This window comes from Rhinolophus hipposideros (genome assembly GCF_964194185.1).
Source record: "Rhinolophus hipposideros genome assembly, chromosome: 18".
Lineage (NCBI taxonomy): Eukaryota > Metazoa > Chordata > Mammalia > Chiroptera > Rhinolophidae > Rhinolophus > Rhinolophus hipposideros.
The window spans coordinates 48794560-48818340 of NC_138064.1; the positions used below are offsets into that span (position 1 = coordinate 48794560).

The 23781-nt window shown below is 39.6% G+C and overlaps 1 protein-coding gene across 4 annotated transcripts in view; it reads right to left on the reverse strand.

Moving 5' to 3' along the window:
- Positions 1-349: 349 nt before the first annotated feature.
- The window catches only part of PUS7 (pseudouridine synthase 7), a 52296-nt gene continuing 28864 nt past the window's right edge, over positions 350-23781 (reverse strand). For 2 of the 4 annotated variants that reach the window (XM_081080002.1, XM_081080001.1), the window contains 9 exons: positions 16253-16381; positions 15431-15556; positions 11249-11310; positions 10202-10362; positions 9087-9213; positions 7344-7445; positions 5015-5144; positions 4020-4111; positions 350-3396 (listed from right to left, as the gene is read on the reverse strand). In XM_081080002.1, the coding sequence (XP_080936128.1) occupies positions 3260-3396; positions 4020-4111; positions 5015-5144; positions 7344-7445; positions 9087-9213; positions 10202-10362; positions 11249-11310; positions 15431-15556; positions 16253-16381 (1066 nt within the window). In that variant the 3' untranslated portion in view covers positions 350-3259. Of the gene's footprint in view, positions 3397-4019; positions 4112-5014; positions 5145-6690; positions 6921-7343; positions 7446-8410; positions 8527-9086; positions 9214-10201; positions 10363-11248; positions 11311-15430; positions 15557-16252; positions 16382-23781 lie in introns of those variants that run through there. The other 2 variants (XM_081080003.1, XM_081080004.1) reach the window with 2 other exon arrangements.

The window sequence follows — 23781 nt, forward strand, 5'->3', positions numbered from 1 at the left end:
TAAATCACATATGTGGCCTTCATTGTATTTCTGTTGGACTAGAGAAACACTGAGAGCTTTTGAGGGACAGTAAATACGCATGAGAAAACAAGAGCTTTGAAGAACTTCTCCCATTATAGCTGACTGCTTCCATCTCTTTTACATACTGTTCACTTGCCAGGAGTCTCGAGCGCAGGTACAAAAGCTGTAACACAAAGTCACCATTGTACTCCTCTGAGAAAACGGATTCATATGGTCTCACTAACCATTCTTGCTTCTTGCAGCTGCTGCTTTCATAAGCTCCAGTGCGTGCCAGCCAAGAAGCAAAGTTTTTAATTACAGCAGTTAAGACTTTTTTTTTTTTTTTTTGGATAATATTCCCATATGGAGCAACAAGGTCACAGAGCCTTAAAGACTGGTTTGACTAAACCTTTGGACAAGGTATTCAGATGAAAGCAAGGGCAGGAAAGAAAGAAAAGAAGATCCTGGTGATGCTGGAGGCAGCTGGAAAATGAGAAGCATGAAAGGGAGTTTAAGGAAGAATCCGAGAGTGACTTCAAGTGGGCACTCCTTAAATCGTCAGTTTGAGCCCTGGATCCAGCGGCAGCACAACCCCTTGCCCGGTGTCCCACCTCATCAGCATGGATGCCTGTGCAGCTCGGTGACTGATTTGTTACCTGGGACGGTGCTGTCCAGTACGGCAGCCGCTGGCCACACACATCGCTCTGAAGCAGCTAAGCCATGGCTGCTGCGACTGAGGAGCTGAATTTCACATTTCAGTTAGCTTGACTTTAAATCAACCACATGTGGCTGGTGGCTGCTGTATTGGCCAGCGCGGGCCTGGCGCTCACTTCCCAGGGTGGTGTGCACCAGCAGCACAGGCAGCCTCAGGGGGTTTGTGAGCCACGCAGTGTTTCTGACTCCGCCGGGACTCCTGAAATATGTCCCACAGGATAACAAGACTGCTGGGTAATTCCCATGCATGTTAGAGTTTGGAAAGCACTTACCTACAGCAGGGGGCCCTATATGAATACCCCGAAACCATAAAATTGTATAAAAAGTTAGCATACACACATATGCATTCACACACACACACACACACACAACACACACACCTTATTTTTTAGTGCAAAATTGGCCACAAAATGCATTCCAGTGCAAATACCAGTTTGTGCAAATTTATACTGCCTGTAACAACTGGTGAACTTTTAAACACTAATGTGCTATTGCAGCTGTTATCAATTTTTTGGTTGATTCAGGAATCCACTAAAAAAAGGTTTATTATTAGTATAAGGGTGTCTAGTATAAGGGTATCTACAACATGCAATCAAGAGTAAAAAGTTGATAGCATGAGCTTACTTTTTCATTAGTATAATAAATAGTTCTGGTTTACATTATAATAAAAAATAACGATCTTTCATTATTTCTTTTAGCAAAAATTTAGGAAACGATGACACTTTCATGCTGAGGATGAGGTGGCTGCTTTCAGGCTTTGTCAACTGGTCTCAGAAGAACTTCCCCATTTGTTAAAGTCCCTAGAGTTAGAGTACGTCCCCAAGTCTCAAAATGGTTCTAAGAAACTGCCTCGAATCATGATTTTCCCACTGGTATTTAAGAAGAGACGTGCACAAATTGGAGCTGGCTAATCCAGCCAGGAAAAGGAACTCATCACAGAGCCAGAAGTATTTCCCAGAAGAAACATTTATAAGTTTAGCCTCACTTTTTATCTGGTAATACAAATTTATAAACGCAGAACGACTGAATGCACTGGCAATGGGCAGTTAGGTCCCTATTAATAAATAACCTTTTCACTAATCAGTCCGATGAAAGAGAATAACTTACTAGTACTGGAAAGTACAAACAGACCAACAGACGTTTAATAAATTTGGTCTTTGTAGGACAAAAGATTCTACAGAAACTAGCCAGCTAAAAGGGTAATTTACCATGATATTTATTTATTTATTTTTTAACCTCCGCAGTGACAGATGTCAACTGAAACAGTTCTCAATCTTGTTTCCACTGCCAGATATGGGACAAATGTCATTCACCCTCCCATGTGTGATGTTCCTGCAGGGGAGCTCTTCGCCATCCCATTCTTTTCCACTCCAGAAAGCACACCGGAAGGCCAGCGAGTGGTGCTACTGTGAGAGTGACCTAGAATTCAGCCTGACCCGGTCAGTCAGTCACGCAGTTTGATAACTCTAGAATATTATCTCGCGATGCCTCACACCCAAGCACGACACACCTCTGTGTCAACACCATTTCTGCGGATCCCTCATTAGCTCCCTGCCTTCATTCAGGGCCAAGATTCACATTTGTAGCTTTACATAGTTATTTATTAATATAACCAGTAGAAATAAGTTTTTAAAAATATTTATTATATTTGGTTCTAGAAATGATAGAAAATAAAAACTGGTACAATTATGTCATAGACCCTTGGAAAGGTATATTTATCCTCACACCAGAGAAAAGTTTTACGCGATGCCAGACATGGAAATACCTAGGCTGGTGGTGATAAAACTTAATGCTGCTGATAGGAGGAGCCCTTGTACAATTTTTAAAGTTTTTTTCTCTGCTGTCATTTATTTTGGGGCAAATACCAGTCCACTGGAAAGAGTTCTGAACATAAAAGGCACCTAGAGTAAAAGTTAGACCTTGACTACTAAAAATAGTTGCACATGTTTATATCAAGAAAAGAGGCCCTATCAATGCAACGCTCTTGCAAGACAACAATATAAATGCAAAGGCGACTGCAACTGAAAAATCTAAACCTGATACACAAACTAGATAACGTTTGTGTTTATAAATCTATAAGCATGAGTATTATATTTATGTTCATAAGCGGAGGGGTGCTCTAATTATTTATTTGTAGTTACAATCTGTTTGGTTGCATTTTCTCTTAAAATGCACTACTGTGTACTCCATTCACGGATGTGTTAAAAATTCCTGTTGTCTTTCAAGAACGTAGCAAAACCTAAAACCAATACTTTAAACCAAAGTCCTTTTGAATTATTAGAAAGCCAGTAAAGCTGACATTTTACTGTGATTTAAGCACCCTGAAATATATTCTGACCAATTTATATCCTCTAAGCTAGAATTAGGATCCTCAGGATTTGTATGGGTGTACAAATATTGCAAATAAAGCTAATAAAAACTTGAAAAAATACGAATAATCTTTTACTACAAAGATCCAAAATCCATGTATGGGTCTGTGCTAAGAAAAAAATGAACAGGAAGCCAGCAAACACTTGTCTGCCTTTTCTAGTCTGGAGAACAGGATTCAGCGGAGCCAGGTGGTATTCAGCTGGGTCTGGTTCTTGATGCTGGTATCCATTTTTAGCACTTCGCGAATGGCCATGGTAGCATAGGTTGAAGGAGGAAGAGAGAAATCCATCTTCAGAGCTCTGTATTTGCCTTCTGCCAGGCAAGAAGGAAGAGAACAGTCAGAAAAGTAAGGCAGCTGTCAACCAACTGGGGCAAGTCATAATCTCTATACAAATAAAAGAACTGTGCTCCATTCCTCAGGATTCTATTTCCCACGGGACCTCAGAGAATGAGCAGTGGAAGTCAGAGATCTATGAGTGTTCAACCCAGCTGAATCTCCATGTTAATTCTACCTGGATCTGTCATAAAAAGGGCAGATGACAAAAGAGCACAGGAGAGAAAAGCATGCCAAAAATAAATAAATAAATAAAATAAAATTAGAGCACAGGGTGAGGACAGACAAAGGAATGGCAACAAGAATTTGACAATGAAGATGTTTTCTATACTTCCTGGATTTTCCTTTGTTAACTCTCCGTGGAGAAAAATAACTCTCTGGGAAGAAAATATTCAATCAACTATAATCAAAACCTCTAACAACCATTCATTTTTAGTGGGATTTACTGTTTGAACCACTGACCTCTAGCTATACTCATGAAACTAAGATGACAAAACACAAAATAGAAATCACAGTGGGGGTGAGAGGTAGTGGTGATTCTAAGAGGTTTTTTAGAAAATATTTCAAAGTAGACATAGACCAGATGGCTGAGTAAACTTACCAGAAGCAAAAACTGGTGGTGGCTTCCCTTCTAGGTTGTCCACATCTGTGTTGAAGAGTGGAATTTTAGGATCATCATATGCAACGACTTCCCTTCAAAACATATAAATAAAGAAAAGTGTGAATGTGAACTTCCATAAAAGGTGCTAAGTTGCTCATCATCATTTGTTTAGCAAGGAAAAACACATGGGTCTACTGTAAATAATTCTACGTGGAAATACTTAATAATGGAACAGGGCTCAATTTTATATATAAGTATTGCCTTTATATTATTATTTAGCAAGGTGACAGAAAATGTTTCCCTAGGATGGAAATTCTCTTACATGTACTTGGTAAGTAGCAAACCTCACTTTGCATAGATGCGACCAAATGAGTCCTAGCATTCCTACTTTCTCCATAGTGGATATCACTGCTCACAACACTGTACTCATGAGGACCTGCCCTCTGGAGGCGGAAGGACCAAGTCCAAGCCTCATAACACTTTCCCATAGTGCCCAGAAGAGGACGGAAGAGACAATTTCCTGGCAACGGGCAACCAGTTCAGGATTTAATTTTAAAAATTATCAAATAAAGCTTTAGCTAATACTAGCTATTAAAGTATTTTTAAATGGGTTAATACAAGTGTCTTTTATCTCTAGAAACATGAAAACCACCAAAGCCGTGTTCAAAACTCACCCTAACTCTGAGTAACACAACTTGCTCAGTATAGCTCGGAAAGGAAATCTCAGTTTTTCAGACACAGGGAAAAAGTTCATTTTCTGCACATTTCTTCAATGATTCAGTAATGTCAATAAAATATAAACTAAGCCACTTTCACTGTAAATTTGCATTCATTCATTTCCTGATGATTTGAAAAATACCAAAAGTAGCAGTAATAATAGTGGTAATAACTAACACATACATGTTAGATTGTAAGCACTGGAAAATATATGTGATACAGAAGCTTAAAATCTCACATCATAATTCAGTTCTATTTCATTCTGGGCTGTTACTCACCAGCTGACATTCTGAGGACGAATAATGATCTTTCGGTAGGCCCCTGATAAGGAATAATCGCGAATTTTGTGTCTCATGTTGTCAATATCAAGATTGTCTGCTGTGAGCATTTCCCTGTAGGCTTCACTAACTAACATAAAATACAAAAATTAGTTGGAATACAGCATGTCAGCAAGCTACCTTGAACTAGACTACAAATAGAGTAACGTGAAGATTCAGTTGGATTGCCCTAACAAAATTAGCCTCTAATTTACAATCCAGTCAATTCTCTGGAATCAAAACGTAGTGACTAACTAACTAGGATTAGGTGTCTCCAGCTTACGTTTGGCCAACTTGTATGTTATCTTTGCAGCCAGCTACAACATCTGGGATGTAAGGTTCCCAAGCTAGTTACAAAAGGCCATTTCATCAGAAGTTACTAACTACTATTTATACATGCTCAGAGAAGGAGAGACCATAGAGAGAAGTCTCAAACTCTTTCTGGCAGAAGGTAGTTATAAATAAATGTATAAAAACGAAAGACTTGGAAAACCATCTGTCTCACCCTGGCATCTCTCTCCTAATCCCCAAGACAGACATCCTCCCACCTGTGCTTGCACGCTGCCATTTACCGGGAACTACTTTTTTGTGAGGTATGCACTTAGAAAGTGCTTCCTGTTGCAAGCTGAAACCTGTCTTCTTGTAACTTCTGTTGGCTGCTTTGGAACACAGCAGATTACTTCCCTTTGCACATGAATCCGTAAGTACTGGACCTCTAAGCCATAGTGCCCCGAGGCCAAACCATGGTCCCCTCAACTGTGCCTCTCCTGCCATTCCTGCATTCCCCACCAAACCCCTATCTGCCTCGGGGTAACAGGCGTACGTCCCACAATAACTAACTCCAGGTACTTTTTGTGTAGACTATTATCAAACTGAGCCTTTTCTATCTACACATTTGATCTTTGAGCATAAACGTGAGAATTTATATTTAACCCTATTAAATGACCCCTGTGGTTCTTTTTAAATATTTATTTTTCACAGAATTAACATTAACTATTTTGGGTTACTCTATTTGCAAAAGTGATAAGCAGATTACTTAATTCAAGTTATTCGTAAGAAATGTTAGGTCCACCAGGGTCAAGGAAAGCTTCCCTCGCACACACTTGCCAGGACAACAGGCATCTCTAAATCGAGCTTTGCTGGACACCAAGTGCCCATATGTTATGAATCCACCCATCCCAGTTTATCACAAGGTTTTCATGAATGTCTTGTCAGAATTTACATTTTAATTGGTACTAGCCCAAGTTTCTGAGAGGTACAAGAAAGAAGAAAAGAATGCTTTCTTTTTCTTTCTTGGAAAGAGGGCAAGTGTGACTCTAAGCATCTCAGGGCCTTCCTTTCGGCTAGTTCCTGGTACGGGTCTCTCAGTTCCTCACTGTGCACCAGCCCAGGACAGGCAGACCACACCCCGCCCTCATCTACCTCTCTTCTGCGTCCTCCCCTCCCTTCCTCTTCTCTCCTCCTTTTCCCTCAGTGAAGTCAACCTCACATAAGCATTAGGAGCACAGTAATTCAATTAAATTAATCAACATGTAACTGGCAGATTCCTATTTCACTCTTTTATAACTATTTGCATTATCAATGTAGGGTGTTAACGCTAATCATTTTATAATTCGTAAAACTGCAAGTTATATAACATTTGTAAGTAAAATAATTCTGGCTTCTTGAGAGAAAAGATGTTCTGACAGGAAAACACCTTCCACAGCCCCGTGCTGGCTAGGACAGAACTTCTGGGGTCAGTTTTACCAAGCTGGTCCCATGCTCAGAGCTGCTTTCTTTTTTCAAATTTCTAATCGTTGAACAAGGAAACTTCCAATTCTGCCCCGCGTCCAATGGCATCGGTAACAGAAGTAATTCTTAACAGGCTCTGGGGAATGGGAAATAATGCTACTTTTCACTTTATACACTTCTGTGCTTGCTGACTTTTAAAACACAATGAGCAGATGTTACTTATATAGTTAAAAAAAAGATTAAAAAATGTTAAAGAATTATCCATTCACTTTCTCATTGATTCCTTCCAAATCCTTTCCATCCTTAATATGAACTAGTGAATTTCAGATGTTTAAATAAAGCCAATAATGACAACACTAAAAACAATAATACCAGTAACACCGCCGCCACCATCTTGTTTCTTAAATGATCTAGCTGAACGCATCTCTTTCTCAAGTCTGATGAGTATCAAAGTTCTAAAATTACATTTAAAATACTAATTTGTTTTCCCTGTTCGCCAATCTTGGCTGCCAGTGGCCTAACTATGTTAGACTCTGTTTTCCACATACAGGCAACTCACTTTTATGCTTTGGGTAGATAACATCGAAACCAGGCAAGGGCATTACCACATCATGGATGGAGTAACTATGAAGGTCTTCTTCCTCAATATAGGTGGCTGTGGCTACAAATTCACAAATGAATAAATTAAGAAAAATTAAGGAAATAGACAATTTCATGAGCTCAATCTTCTACAATTCTATACATCTAAGCAGTCAGAAGTGCAAGTCCTAGGTGGTACAGGTTCAGTGGCTACGAAGCTTGAAGAAATTAAGTTGGAATATATACCTTTCTGTCTTTTCTGCCCTACCCAAAAAATAAAAATCATTGACTTAGAAAAGGTTGGAAGTTAAAAAACATTTGTTTCTCAGCTGCACCCTCATTTTGTGGGAATCCTTACTTTTAACAATCATCTCCTTTTCTTTATTAAACAACACCATAAAATACTATTTGGAAGTACAACCAATGCTTCAACATAATTAGCACTACAGTGAGATACTGAGATCAGAGTTATAAAATAATTGTATTTCTGAAAAGAAAACAATTTCATGACAAAAAAATACTGTTTGGATCAACTATAATTAAATATACTGGGGGTGGTGCCAAAAAAATGTATGCACGTGACTTGTATTCATCTTTTGTTATCGGTATATATTGAGTATTAAAATTTTAATACTGTTTTTCCTTTCTTAAAATGTATATACATTTTTTGACACCCTTTGTGTGTATTTTCACAGGATGTAAAGTACAGCATAGGAAATATAGTCAATGGAATTTTAACAGGTACACACGATGTCAGAGGGGTAGTAGACTTGGGGGGGGGTTTATCACTTGGTGAGGGGTATCAATGTCTACCTAGTATGTTGCTCTGTACACGTGAAACTAATAAAAAAATACTATTTGGAAAGCTATCACAAATGAATGCATAAAGAATGAACAATTAAAAAAACAGTTGGTATTTAGAGGATAAAATATGGTGGCTCATGGGACATTAAAATACACTGGATGTGATCAATATTGGATGAAGAAAAAATATTAAATCAGGAAAAAAATAACAGATTTATCAGGCACACCTGCAGATGAGCAGGCTGTCATCTGGTACGCCAGAAAAACACGGACTTTGGAAACAAATAGACTTGATGCTGAATCCCAGCCTTTTCTTTTTTAACCATCTGTGGAACCCTGGGTAGGTGACAGGACCCCATCTGAAGAATGGAGAGAATACGTGCAGTAATTTGTGAACCAGAAGCCAGAAGACACGGGTGAAGGGCTTAGCACAGGACAGCACACAGTACTGGCACAGCAGCAGATGGAGTCGCGTGTGCGTCTGAGGAACATTTCCGACAGAGAGAGTGTGCACTAAGTGTCCACCAGATCATGGTCCATGTGAGAAGTGAGCTCCACTCTGGTGCTGACTTGAAGAAGCTCTTTAAAACTGGCTGACAACAGCCGAGCGGCTAACGTACATCCAGAGTACAGAGAAGTATTTGCTAGACCCAGATTAACGCTTGAAAAGGGATGTTAGGTACACCTGGTCCAAGTCTTACTCCAGCTGAGAAAATGGAGTCAGGCACTTACTCAGATCAGTCATATTAGAGATGCAGATCCAAACTAGTCAGTCTAACCTTACAAACTTACTAAACTAGTCAGTCTTTCCATTTCAAACTTACTACATAGATCTCTCTCTGTCTTAACTAGTAGCCAGGCTGGATTTTAAGCACTGGACCCCAGTTTGGATGAATAATGATGGGGTCTGCCTTTTTACCTCCTTTGAGAGCCAGGTCCCCTGGAACAGGTTTCAGCCCGTACTCTTCTATTCTCTTGCTCACCATGTTATTCCACACATAGCTTTGATAGCTATGAATATACATTAAGCGATTATTTCTTGGTATCTGGAGGGAAGGGAAACAGACAAGAAAAAAAATATTTTAAATACAAAAGTACTGTACTTCCCAAGACATCTTTTTAGTGGTGACCCTAGTATAAGAAACTCATGCCTTAAACCTCTCATTTTCCTAATAGCCTACAGAAATAGTGACTGATATGCAGCAACCAATTTTAGAGATGGAACCCCTCATACTAACGGGTTTTCAGTCGGCTACAGCTGCAGCAGTTCCCTTTTGCATCCACAATGCAAACATTCCTGCAGACAAAGCGAACGAAGCGAACGCTACAGAATTTATACCCTTAATCAACGACAAAGTCTTCAAATCCCCAAAATTTACCCTTCAATTATAAACCTAACAGTGCTTCTCCCCCACAATTTTATGGAAGGAGAAAACCTAAATAATTGAACTGACAACTAATTTCATGAGGAATCCTACCTTTTTTTGGTACATCCTGGGAAGAACAAATAAGACGCAAGCTTCAGAGTTAAACTTTCATCTATTCTGGATCATATATACCCAAATACTAGTAGAGGCTGCACAAGAGTGGGTACCACGTTGTACCACCATGAAGAAACCAAATCAACACGCAATCATTTAGACCACTTACTGTGCAAACCTCTTACTAAGGCAGACTATAGTTCTGATGCTGGAGAATGATCAGGAAATGAACTCTATGATGGATTCTGAGTGTCTCAAACACCAAGATAGTTAATTGAAATTACATTTCCCTGTCGATACTATTTTCCACATTAATGCTGCTCTCATTCCCTCAGTGTTAACAATTATGCTGACACTGCAAGCACCCATCACCAACCCCCATCACCATTCACGATCTGAACAAGGATCACTCAGGTAATACACCTCTTAGAGACCACCAAAGGATCCTTGTTTACCTTTTGCTCTTTCCAAACTTAGTAAATATTTAAAGGTAAACTTTAAAAAGCATTAAACCACCTCGAGTCATTTGCCTGACTTCACAAATCGCACTCACTATGCCAAATGCAGAGACTATATTCTTCATTCCATATTTTGAAAGTCCTCGAAGCAGCTGCCCTTCCACACACCTTTTGACAGGTAGTTTTCTGAGGGCAGCAGCTGGGTCTTTGGTCTTCGCCCATTCTTCCCTGCATCTTACTAAGTACCCCTTTTCGGCTGGGAGGTGGAAAAAAAAAAGCCGTGATTAAACAATTTATCCAATAGACAGATTTCTGTAACTTAAAATGCTTCATTAGAGAACACAAATTAGAAAATGCTACTTGTAATACAGGTGCTCTGAAAAGCTTCTGCTCATCTGAGAACCACTATCAGAAAGTGAAAAGATGAGAAATGTAAAAAGTTTACAGAACTAGATGGTTTTGTCAATGTACTACCACCCCAGGATTTAAAGTTGGTTACTGGTCATTATCATAGCTGATTCAACACATGACAAAACCTCGGTGGTCCTTTCTTCCTTCTCACTCTTTTCCTACTGTATTGTCAAATTTAATGGGTGACTTGCTTTAAAATTAGATAATTTTATCTCCTTTTAATTCGCAAATGAATAATTAGCCAAAGTAGGCATAGTCATTTTTATAATTTGCAAGTTATACTTAAATCCTTTTTCAAATAGTATGATTTTAGATATACTTTCTGGAAAGTTTTTCACGAACTCTTCAAACTAAAGATTCTCAACATGGTTTTGCCAAGTTTTTTATGTTCTATTACACTATGCTTTTTAACAAATTTACCACAAGTAAAATGTGTTTGGATTCCTATGTGTTCAGAGATTTAGTAGCACGTGGAAAAAGGGGAATGAATGTATTCATTTATGAATTAATAAATTAGATGAGCCAAGAGCTGAAAACAGGATATAATTTATAAATCTTAAATATACACAAAAACCTGTGAAAAAATAAAGTATACTTTTTATTTTACTATAATTTTTTTAAAGATTCTGAATTAACTACCCTAATTTTCACACATACTTTTATTCAAAGCAATTCTATAAATACCTAGCCATATATTCTATTTTTTTCATAACATGAATGTTAAGTCTCACCTCCAGAACGGGGTTTCAATATTAAATCCATGACTTCAGCCCAGGAATTTTGTAGTATAGCTCTAAAATTAAACAGCATTTATTTTACTTAATTTTGCATTAAGAAGAATTTTATATGCCCCAATCTGTAGTCAACAAATCATATTAACTTTATATGTTTTATTAAACTTAAAAGCTGAAAAACCACAATGAAAAGAGAAGTACCATTTATTTATTGTATGTTTAATCAAAATCACATTCTGTACTAAACTCTATATTCGTTTCTCATTACATATTATTTTGTGGAAATAAAAACAAAAAAAGATTTAAAAAAAAAGCTGAAAAACCAATATGACATAAATTTCAAATTTAAATGCTAAAAGAACTTAAAAAAAATTAAGAATTGTTACAACATTTAATATCATTTCAGTTTTAAAATTCTATTAAAATAGTATAAATGGGGCCGGCCTTGTGGCTCAGGAGGTTAGAGATCCATGCTCCTAACTCCGAAGGCTGCCGGTTTGATTCCCACATGGGCCAGTGGGCTCTCAACCACAAAGTTGCCAGTTCAACAACTCGAGTCCTGCATGGGATGGTGGGCTCCGCACCTTGCAACTAAAATTAAACACGGCACCTTGAGCTGAGCTGCCTTCCCAGATGGCTCAGTTGGTTGGAGCGCGGGCTCTCAACCACAAGGTTGCCGGTTCGACTCCCGCAAAGGATGGTGGGCTGTGCCCCCTGCAACTAGAAACGGCAACTGGACTTGGAGCTGAGCTGCGCCCTCCACAACTAAGATTGAAAGGACAACTTGACTTGGAAAAAAAAAAAAAGGCCTGGAAGTACACACTGTTCCCCAATAAAAGTCCTGTTCCCCTTTCCAACAAAAAAATCTTAAAAGAAATAGTATAAATGTTACGTAGTCATGCTTTAAGTTGTTATACATGGTATTACCTGTATAAATCAAAGTTAAGTCTTTATGTACCAACACTTATTTGAAATTTCTAAAAATTTCTCCCCCATGTTGCAAAAGCCTTTTTGCCTAGGCAAACAGATAAATGCAATTTATCTTTCTCTATTATTCTTGCCAAAATGGAAAAATCTTCGTTTTTTAGCTGATTACAAGTTATAGATGCTTCTTAAAGAGTAAACAGTACATAAGAAAGGTTACTTGCTATCTAACCGCTAAGAAATCACATAGTTAACACTTGAGAGTGTATTTTTCAAGACTTTTTGATTCATCTATAAGTGTGTGGAATTTTCCCTTTAACTTTTATTTTATTATCTTTCGCCATACAGAAGTTATATTTTGTGTATCGTATCTGAAAATTTTTTCAGGTAACACATCTGGTCTTGGAGTCATGCTTAGAAAGGCCTTCCCTATCAAACGAATATAGCAATCCCTCCTATTTATTTTTCTGTTTTTCCAGTTAATTAGGATTTTTATTTTTCACATTTAAGTTAATCTATAGGGGGTATTTCTGTATATTGAACTGTATGAAGTGCTGTTTAGTATCTACTGATGCGATCGTATGGGTTTTTAATCTACGAATACAACGAATAGCATTACATGAACAGATTTCCTAGTGCTGGCCGGCCGTCCTGGCAGCCCTGGAACAAGCTGTGCTATACTGATCTTTAAATATGCTCCGGGGTGACACATTTCGTGGGCTAGGTCTTCAGCAACACTTCCAAAAAGAGTATAGTACTAACTCAGGACTAGGCATTGGTATGCCAGGTTCCAGGGAAAAAGACTTCTATGCTCCCAAACCTTTGTGATCTGGAGGCCACTTGATTTTGTAAATAGTTTTACTGGAGAACAGCTGGGTTCCTTCATTTACATATGGTGGACGGCTGCTTTTGCACTGTCACAGCACAGATGAGTACAGCAGGTCCCCTAACGTCGTTTTGTTCAATGCCAATTCGCTGTCATGTTGATGAGAAGAAAAAAAATTGTTTCCTGGCTGGTGCCACTGTCTGTGTGGGGTTGGCACGTTCTCCCCACGTCTGCGTGGGTTTTCTCTGGGCCTTCCAGTTTTCTCCCACATCCCAAAGATATGCTCATGGGTTACGTGGCGTGTCTACATTGTTGCAGGGTGAGTGAGCCCCAGAATGAATGAATGTGGGGGTGTGTGTGAGTGCACCCAGTTATGGAAGGACGTCCTGTCCAGGGTGGGTGCCCTCCTGGTACACTGGGCTGCCAGGAGAGGCTCCAACCAGCCATGACCCGAAAATGGAATAAGCGGGTTGGAAAATCATCAACTGACTTTTTATTTATCTTTCTTAAATGTAAGTATAGCTCATAGTGATTTCAATGTTCAATATTAGAAGTGTTTGGGGCCTTTATTTTAAAAGTTTGGTGATATTTTTGTGACCAGAGCTATGCCGTAGAACTTAACACATTTATATCAATTAGCCTGTGGTCAAACTGGTGTCATTACAGGTCTGTGGTATCAAGTACATCCACACTGCTGTGTAACCATCAGGACCACCTGCCTCCAGAACGGTTTGCTCTTCTGCAACTGAAATGCTGTACACATCAAATGATAACTCCCCATTTCCTCCCACCCCCAGCTCCTGGCAACCACCATTTGACTTTGTCTATGAATTTGAATACTGTAGGAATTTGAATACTGTTAAGAGGAAATAGATAATATTTGTATTTTTTGACTGGCTTATTTCACTTAGCAAAAAAATTCAAGGTTTATTCATGTATCAAAATTTTCTTCCTTTTTACGGCTGAATAATATTCCATTGTACCTATGTACTACGTTTTGTTTATCCATTCATCTGTTAATAGACATTTGGTTGCTTCCACCTTTTGGCTACTGTGACTAGTGCTCTTATAAACACTGGTGTAAAGGTTGATACAGCCTCCCCTTAAATATTCTGTCCCATAATAAAATTAGTATCTTCACTATCTTTATCAACGTCCTCTGACCATTAGCAAGATTGAAAACATTACCTTTTATTATCTAATAATAGTGATTGTTAGTTACTACTGTTTTCTTCTTGGCAACAGTTTTTTCTCTGGTTAGTAGGTAAGGTTTAATTTTAAAATGCTACTTTCCAGTTACTGAGCACTTACTATAATCCAGGCATAGAGACAGGTGCTGCATAAACACCACGTCTGCTCATTTCATCAGCCTGTGAGGTTGGTGTTAACATCTCCATTTATAGCTGAGTAATCTAAGGCTTAGAGCTGAAGCCTGACTTCACTGCCTGAGCTCATACCCTTCACAACACTGCCTCAGAGGCAGAGGAAATGCTACATGATAGATTTTTACCATTTTAAAAACACATGAACGAATGCAACTTCATGCAGTCAGCAGCTGGAAGTCAAGAAAACACCTCTATTCCCAGGACTAGCTGACCAACTAGTGATTTCCGACAGACCTCCCTAAGCCTAAATTTCATCTTCACTAAAACGAAGGATTTGAAACACGAGGAAGAACATAAACTAAATAATCTCAGATCACTTCCAATTCATAACCTTCACAATTCTAACTCCCATGTGAATGATTACCTTCTGTAACATACTCTCTGCGGAACAACAGTATAATGTAAGTAGGTTTATGAACCCAAGTATGTATGTATTTATTTTTGTTGTTGTTTAGCTTTCCCAAGTATTTATTGATGGGATTCCCACCCTAGGTTACCCTAGAGGGATTTCCTATTAACTAAAAGTGAATCAGGGTTCTTAAAAGAAATTTTACTTCACTAATTACATCCCACAGTACTTCATTTAAAGGAAGGGGAAGGGCAGATCCCAGTTTAATAAATTGGCAAGGACTTGTTAACAGAGATTAGAAACTGCATCATCTCCTTCAGGCTACTGTGAGTCTGAGTTAACTCTCAGCAACTGCTTACTGATGGGCCATTCACTGAGCCAAGATTTACCTGTAAAAAAATAAAATAAAAAGGGAATCCCTGAGTGGGCAACCAGGGGTGGGAGAAAAACTTCCTTTTCAGGTCATATTTTGAACCCTTATTTATTATTTTACCTTGTGCATGTATTCTCTTAAAACAGAACAAAAATTAGGAGGCTGTGGATCAGGTGGTTATCCAAAGGGATGAGACACCACTGGTTCATTTGGCCCAGGTATGAGGAAATCTAGAAATAATTAAAAACACCACCAACAAAAAACCCTGCTTCTTCTTATGAGAGAGCTCTTTTAGGCGAGAATTAAGAAATGAAATACAAACCTTCCAACTTCATACGTGGGGACGGCTGTAGTTCCAAATCTTTGCATTCCGTAGTAGTTAATAAATCCAATCTCCTTGAGAGAGTTCATGGCCTGTTGTACTTGGTCATCAGTTCCTGTTATATTTCTTCAGGGGTCCAAATTATCCGAGGAAAAAGTTTACAGTCAAACACATTCAGGGGTGCACATCATAAATGATACAGCTTGGCTTCCACGCCGTTCCCTTGTTCCCTGCAGTTTTCTCTCTACTTCCTGAGAACTTTGCCATTTCTTTTTTAAAATTGTGGTAAAATATACACAACATCAAATTGACCATTTTACTCATGTTTAAGCATGCAATATAGTGGCATTAAATACACTGACAATCTTGTGCAACCGTCACCACTATTTACTTCCCGAACTTTTTCATCTTCCCAAACTGACACTTCGCACCCATCAAACAACTCTCCATCCCCCCTCCACCTCCGTCCCAGGTAACAGCTCTTCTACTTTCTATGTCTATGATTTGCCTATTCCAGGTATCACATAAAAGTGTAATCATAGGGTCTCTGTTTTTTAACAATATTTAAGGCGAAATATTGTTTTTTAACAATATTTAAGGCAATAACGTCTTTCTAAAGGTGGTGCTGAGTTTTTAGAGGGGCGAGGGTATTGGTACACATACTCCAGCAGTTTTTGCTCCCCAGTCCTATCAGGCCCCCCTCAGCCTTGCCTTGCTGCTGTACCTGCTGGTACCAGCTCACCTGGATTAGTAACTCTTCTGTACAGACTCGAGGTGACCCAGCAAGGCCCCTGGTCTGCATCCCAGCCCACAGGTCTTTACCTGAGAACAACAGTGAAGTGATTCCCTTGCAGCTCTCCCAGTTTCAGAGGGCTTTTCTGATAGCTGAAATTTCCCAGCTTAAAGTTCATTAAGCACTTGTTCAAGTGGGCAAGTCTTTGTGCAGTTATTCTACAAAATATAATAAAAAAGGAGCAGAGAGAAGATCATGAAATACTGCTTGACTGAAACAGTCTAAGTCACCGTACTACAGAAAACAGTACCTGACTACAGGAAAAGCCAAGTTATGATGGTGGGAAAACAAAGGTGCGCGGCAGGGGTATGGGCATATTTTCCATGTCCCTCTGGATCATTCCTCTGGCATAACGGTACCTGGTCCTACTGGAATCATGTAAGCTGGTCCATGTGAACATTCTTAAAGCCACATGTATTTATATGCTTCCTGATTAGGAATGGAATGGTATCTGTGGAACTTCCTACTATTTTTGTGAGGGGCAAGGGGATCTCACCACAGAAAACTTGGAACAATACAGAAAACTACCGAGAAAACAACTTATAGTTTCATCACGTGAAAAGAAAATGTGTTAGCATCTAACTTTGAATTTCCTCCCGTTCTTTTTTCTTAAACACATGTTAGATAAAGATACATACGAGGTGTGATCAAACAATATGAATGTTTAAATTATAAAAAAAGTATTATAATAAAAGACACGTTGCCATTAATCCTCCCAAATACTACCCTCCTCACTTCGACCACACTTATTGCATCGTTCTTGCCACTTTCTGAAGCAGTTCTAGAAGTCCTTTTTTATCAGTGTCTTTAATTGTACTGTGGTGGCTGCCTCGATGTCCTGAATCATTTTGACTTTGGGGAAGAGCCAAAAAAAGTCACACGGTGCCAAATCTGGTGAATAAGGTGGATGAGGACACATCATAATGTTTTTGTTTGACAGAAATTGCCGTACCAGAAGTGATGTGTTACATGGAGTGTTGTCATGATGGAGGATGATATACGACACACTTTAAAACACACCTTGTCTCAACCATAGCTCACACCCGACTGAGTGCAATGAAGAAGTTGAAACTTGTCACACACTGTCACTAAGGTTCAACCCGCTGGTTCCCATATTGAAGATCCCTGCCTTTCCATTGGATAGCACTTGGCAGCAGCATTCACCATATAATTTTTTTTTAATTGGGGAATATTGAGGAACAGTGTGTTTTTCCAGGACCCATCAGCTCCATATCAAGTTGTTGTTTTTCAATCTAGTAGTCGGGGCGCAGCTCAGCCCGAAGTCGTCATTGTTTTCAACCTAATTGTGGAGGGTGTAGCTCAGCTCCAAGTCAGGTCGTTGTTTTCAACCTAGTTGTGCGGGGTGCAGCTCACTGGCCAATGGGGGAATCGAACTGGCGACCTTTGTATTATGAGCACTGCACTCCAACCACTGACCCAACCGGCCGCCCACTCGCGGCTGTTTTTGATCACAATGGAAAGGCTCTGTGTCACACATCGCGTCTGGTACGGCAATGTCTGTCAGTTAAAAACATTATGGTGTGTCCTCATCCACTTTATTCACCGGATCTGGTACCATGCAACTTTGGGCTCTTCCCCAAAGTCAAAATAACCATGAAAGTTAAACGTTTTGAATAGATTCAGGACATCGAAGCAGCCATGACAGCACAACTAAAGACACACACAAAAGAGGACTCCAGAACTGCTTCAGAAAGTGGCAAGAACCATGGGATAAGTGTGTTTGAAGCAAGGGAGAGTATTTTGAGGGGGATTAACGGCAATGTGTCTTTTACTGTAAAAAAAATTTTTAAATTTAAATAGTCACTGTACTTTTAAAATCACACTTTGTATGTTGTATATACAGAAAAGTACACAAGTCATAAATGTTCTCCTTGATGAAAGTGAACACAACCATGTACTCAGCCTCCAGATCCTCCCTTTTAAAAAACAAATTTTGTTATGTTATAAATTGTTCAGCATCTTGCTTTTTTCAATTAAAAATACGTATCAGAGATCCGCCCTGTCCATCCAGCACTTCAGAGGCTGCCTCATTCTTTGTACAGCTGCAGAGGATGGCTGCGGCTCTGCATGGACACTGACCCTTTATGTGGCCAATCCCCTTCGATAGACATTTAAATTGCTACCAACCTTTTGTATACAAACAATTCTATAGCAAATACCCTTATACATACTTCTCTGTGCACCTATATAGGTGTATCTTGGGGATAAATCCCTAGAAGTGGAAGGCGTGGATTTTAAATTTTAAAATTTTTGCCCTCCAAAAAGGTTATATCCATTTATACTCACACCATGAATAGGTAAGCTCCTAGGCCTCATCCCTGTGTCTCCTTACCCAGCGTACTATAAATGTTTTTGAGCTCTGCCAGTCTGGTAAGTTAAAATATTTTATTTTGGTTTTCACTTGTGTGCTCCTTATTGTGAGCGAGGTTAGGCGTTTGTTCATTTGTTGACTGAACTGCTTGTTCATCCTGTTACTGATTTTTCTATTGGATTGTTAATATTTTTCTGTTTTCATATATTAAGGAAATCTACCCTTTACCACCTATTTTATCTCCCATTATGTAAGTTTTCTTTATTTATAGTATTTTACACTTTGGAAAATTTCTCAACTTTGTTAAAACAATTAAAAATTGAAGTAAACTGGCAACACTACAGTGAACCACCTTATACCTTTCATTTAGATTTACGAATTGTTAACATTTTCCCAGATTTACTTTATCCCCCTCTCTCTAGATATATCGAGAACCATACATTACACATACACCCATACATACACAGGCAAATATAAAACCTACATATTTTACTGAATCATTTGAGCGCTAGTTACAGACATCGGGATACCTTACGCTAAGTAACTCCAGTGTACATCGCCTAAGAACAAGCCAAGATTGCTACTGAACCACTGTGGGGACACTCAGGAAGCCAAACATGAATTCGACATTACTATACACAGCCTGTATCCAAACTCGCCCAATTACCCAATGACACCCTTTAGATTTTCTAAAAGCTCCTCAAATTCAGGGGCTAATCAAGGACCACATATTGCAGTTGTGATGTCTCCCGTGAGCTAACACCTGGATCTGTCTAGCTTTTTGTTTTATGTCGATATCTGACTTGGAAAGAATCCAGGCCAGCTGTTTTATACAATGCCTTTCCATTTGGATTTGTCTGTTTCTTCATAATGAACTCAGGTAAACATTTTAGTAGGAATATTACTTAGTTGATGTGGTGGCCTTTTCAGTGTATCACAGCTAAAGGCAACAGATTCAGTTTGTTCATCACTAATGATGATAAATCATTGGGTCAGGATGGTATTTGCTAGGTTTTCCCACGGTAAGCGTACCTTTCCCTCCTTTCCCTTTATTTTTAATTAGTAATCTGTGGGGTGACATTTTTAAAATTGTGTGACTACCCTGTTGTTCTCCCACTCTTTCATCCAGCTGTTTGGGGTACCCAAGGATAAATGCTGCTTGGAGCAAATATTACTGTGTGTAAAAGAGTGTGTTTCTATATCGATCATCCCTCCTATATTAGTTGGAATTGTTCTGTAAATAAGGACTATACAGGAAAATTTTAAAGTCAGGAATCTTTTTTTAATAGCCCTGGGATCTAAATCATACTTAGAAAGGGTATCCTAAGTCCTAATCCTTAGTTAGAGATTATTATTGTTTTTTAAAATTACCCCAACCAGTGGGCTCTCAACCACAATGTTGCCGGTTTGACTCCTTGATTTCTGCAAGGGATGGTGCACTCTGTCCCCCACAACTAAGATTGAACACAGCACCTTGAGCTGAGCTGCCACTGGGTTCCCGGATGGCTCAGTTGGTTGGAGCGTGTCCTCTCAACCACAAGGTTGCTGGTTCAACTCCCACCAAGGGATGGTGGGCTGCGCCCCCTGCAAATAACAACGGCAACTAGACATGGAGCTGAAATACACCCTCCACAACTACAATTGAAAGGACAACTTGACTTGGAAAAAATCCTGGAAGTACACACTGTTCCCCAATAAAGTCCTGTTCCCCTTCCCCAATAAATTCTTAAAAAAAAAAAAAAATTACCCCAAGTGTAAGTAGAGTACTTTCACAGTTGTTGTTTACAGGAAAAGGGTACTTTTTATTTTGTTTCCTTTGGGCTTACAGTAGTGATGTACTTTTTACCAGTGTGTTTCTTCAGGGTCCATTAGCTCCAAGTCCTCTGTCAATCTAGTTGTGGAGGGCGTGGCTCAGCTCCAAGTCCAGTTGCTGTTTTCAATCTTTAGTTGCAGGGGGCACAGCCCACCATCCCATGTGGGAATTGAACCAGCAACCTTTTATTGAGAGCTCCCGATCTAACCAACTGAGCCATCTGGCTGCCCCTGCATATTGATTTTTGTGCTTTTTCCTATCTTGTATAACTCATCTGTCAACCATATTATTGAATAGAAACAATGATATCATTGACAAAACTGCAATTTGGCCATCTGCCTTCTAATTTTTACACCACTTATTTCTTAATTTTATTTGTTTGCATATATTATGTCCAGAACAATGAAAAAGTGTAGTAATAAGTGTGGACATCTTCATTTATTTTGTTCCTGGCTCTAAATGAAATGCTTCTAGTATTTCACCATTAAATAAGACATTGGCTTTTCATTTGAGATTTTCATATTTTGTCATGTTAAAGTACGTATTTTTTTAAAAGTCTCTCTTTTTTAAAATTTATTTATTTATTTATTTTTATTGGGGAAGGGGAACAGGACTTTATTGGGGAACAGTGTGTACTTCCAGGACTTTTTTCCAAGTCAAATTGTTGTCCTTTCAATCTTAGTTGTGGAGGGCGCAGCTCAGCTCCAGGTCCAGTTGCTGTTGCTAGTTGCAGGGGGCGCAGCCTATTGCGGGACTCAAGGAGTTGAACCGGCAACCTTGTGGTTGAGAGCCCACTGGCCCATGTGGGAATCGAACCAGCAGCTTTCGGAGTTAGGAGCATGGAGCTCCAACCGCCTGAGCCACTGGGCCGGCCCCCACAATAATTTTTTTTTTTTTTTTTTTTAAGATTTTATTGGGGAAGGGGAACAGGACTTTATTGGCGAACAGTGTGTACTTCCAGGACTTTTTTTCCAAGTCAAGTTGTTGTCCATTCAGTCTTAGTTGTGGAGGGTGCCATTCTGCTTCAAGTTTTTGTCCTTTCAGTCTCAGTTGTGGAGGGCGCAGCTCAGCTCCAGGTCCAGTTGCCGTTGCTAGTTGCAGGGGGCACAGCCCACCATCCCTTGCGGGAGTCGAACCGGCAACGTTGGGGTTGAGAGGATGCACTCCAACCAACTGAGCCATCTGGGAGCTCAGTGGCAGCTCAGCTCAAGGTGCTGTGTTCAATCCCAGCCACAGGGGGCGCCGCCCACCATCCCTTGCAGGAGTCAAGGAATGGAACCGGCAACCTTATGGTTGAGAGGATGCGCCCCAACAACTGAACCATCTGGCAGGCAGCTCAGCTCAAGGTGCTGTGTTCAATCTTAGTTGCAGGAGGTGGAGCCCACCATCCCTTGCGGGACTGGAGGAGTTAAACTGGCAACCTTGTGGTTGAGAGCCCACTGGCCCATGTGGGAATCGAACCGGCAGCCTTCGGAGTTAGGAGCACGGAGCTCTAACTGCCTGAGCCACTGGGCCGGCTCCCCGCCCCCACAATATTTTTATATTTTGTTATGACAGCATTCATCTCACTGTACTTTAGGAAAGAGGTTTTTTTTTTTTCAAATTAGAAGTAATCTAATACGGTAAAAAAATAATTCATCAGTTGGAATTATTTATTTAACCAGTCATTTTATTTAAGATTCTCCAATTTGGGTCATTTGGGTTGTTTTACAGTTTTTTAAAAATTGCAAACAACGTCACATAGTACATCACTGTGTTTAAGAAACTACTTTTAACTTTTTCTAAATTCCGATTTCCTCTGAAAAGACAGCTACTCTGAGAACTACTGGACAGAGAGTATTTGTGCTTCACTTTGTTGAAGAATATACTTTTCTCTGCCACTGTAGACTGCCAGTTTTTCAGTGTTGGTCGTTAATTCCTGCTGAGCTTTTCGGCTCATGCTCTCAGGAGCCATGTTCCAGCTTTGCCTAAAAATAGGAGTGCGGAGGGTCTGGCCGTGGATCCTGCACACTGGGCCTGCAAGGAAAGTGCTTGGTCTATGGAAACAAAGGAGCTCATCCTGGAAGCAGCCCTGGAGGTATGCACCCTGCTCTGCAGCCTCTCAAGTCCCAACATTACATGAAGTTGCATGGGGAAATTTTATCCTACTCTCTAGTTAAAATTACACTGTTACTGGTTAAATTGTTTAAGATTCACCTATGTAATACCAGCTTGCCATTTCATCTCACAGAATTCTCGTTTCTTTGCTGAAATTTCCCTTTACTTCCTGAAGACACTGAATTCCTTGATGCATTATCAATCAGCCTATTTCTGCCTGGTTCAATGCATACATCTGGTTCAATATGCGCAGATGCAGCCCAACCAAATTTCTTGAGGAAAAAAAGTCTGTCATTGCCCTATTAATGAATATAAAACGTAGGAAACTATCCAGAGAAGTTGGGAAAAGGAAGCTCATACTTCCTGACCCTCCCTCTTTGCCCTCAATCCCTGCCCAAGTTGAGGACCAAACAGGAGCAAAGCAGGTCTGGTCCAGTCCTGGGCCAGCTGCTCAGAGGAACCAGGTTCCTGACTTCAGATGAATGGGGACAGTGGTGGATCCCAGGGTGGACATTAATGCAGAAACGGTATCCCAAAGAATCCAGAAAGCGGAAGACTGGAATGAACAGAGTGATGAACAGGAGGACAGAACTCTTTGGTCAGTAACTACTGTGGTAGAAACATACAGAATATTTAAGAGTCAGGAGGTAAAAAGGAACCAGATCGGCAATGTGGCAGCTCTGGAGAGAGATTCTGGAGACTGTTCCCTGATAGCCATAGAAGTGCCTGACAGCATATTTTCTTTCTTTCTTTTTTTAAGATAAAATTAACATAAAATTGTATCATTTTAAACATTAAAAACGTATAATTCAGTGGTTTCTAGTATATCCACAATGCTGTGCAACTGTCACCACTATCTAATTCCAGAAAATTTCCATCACCCCCAAAAGAAATCCTACATCTATTAACCCTATTCCCTCTTCCTGCAGCCCCTGGCAACAACTAATCTACTTTCTATCTCTATAGATTTCCCTATTTTGGACATTTCATAGAAATGGAATCATATAATATGTGCCTTTTGTGTCTGACTTCCTTTACTTAGCATAACGTTTTTAGGATTCATCCACGTCGTAATATGTATCAGTAGTACGTCATTCCTTTTTAAGGCCGAATCATATTCTATCGTGTATTTTTGAATATACAACAGACATGTATTTCTGAATCCCACGGGCACAGCAGAAAGCAGGAGCTCTATTCAGTTCTTGCTGGTAGGGGTGCTCCCTGAGAACCGATGGAATAAAGCTGACAATATCTTCATGAAACCCTTCACAATTTTGAATTTTGATGACCCTGGATCAAGCTTTTTGGTTGTAAAT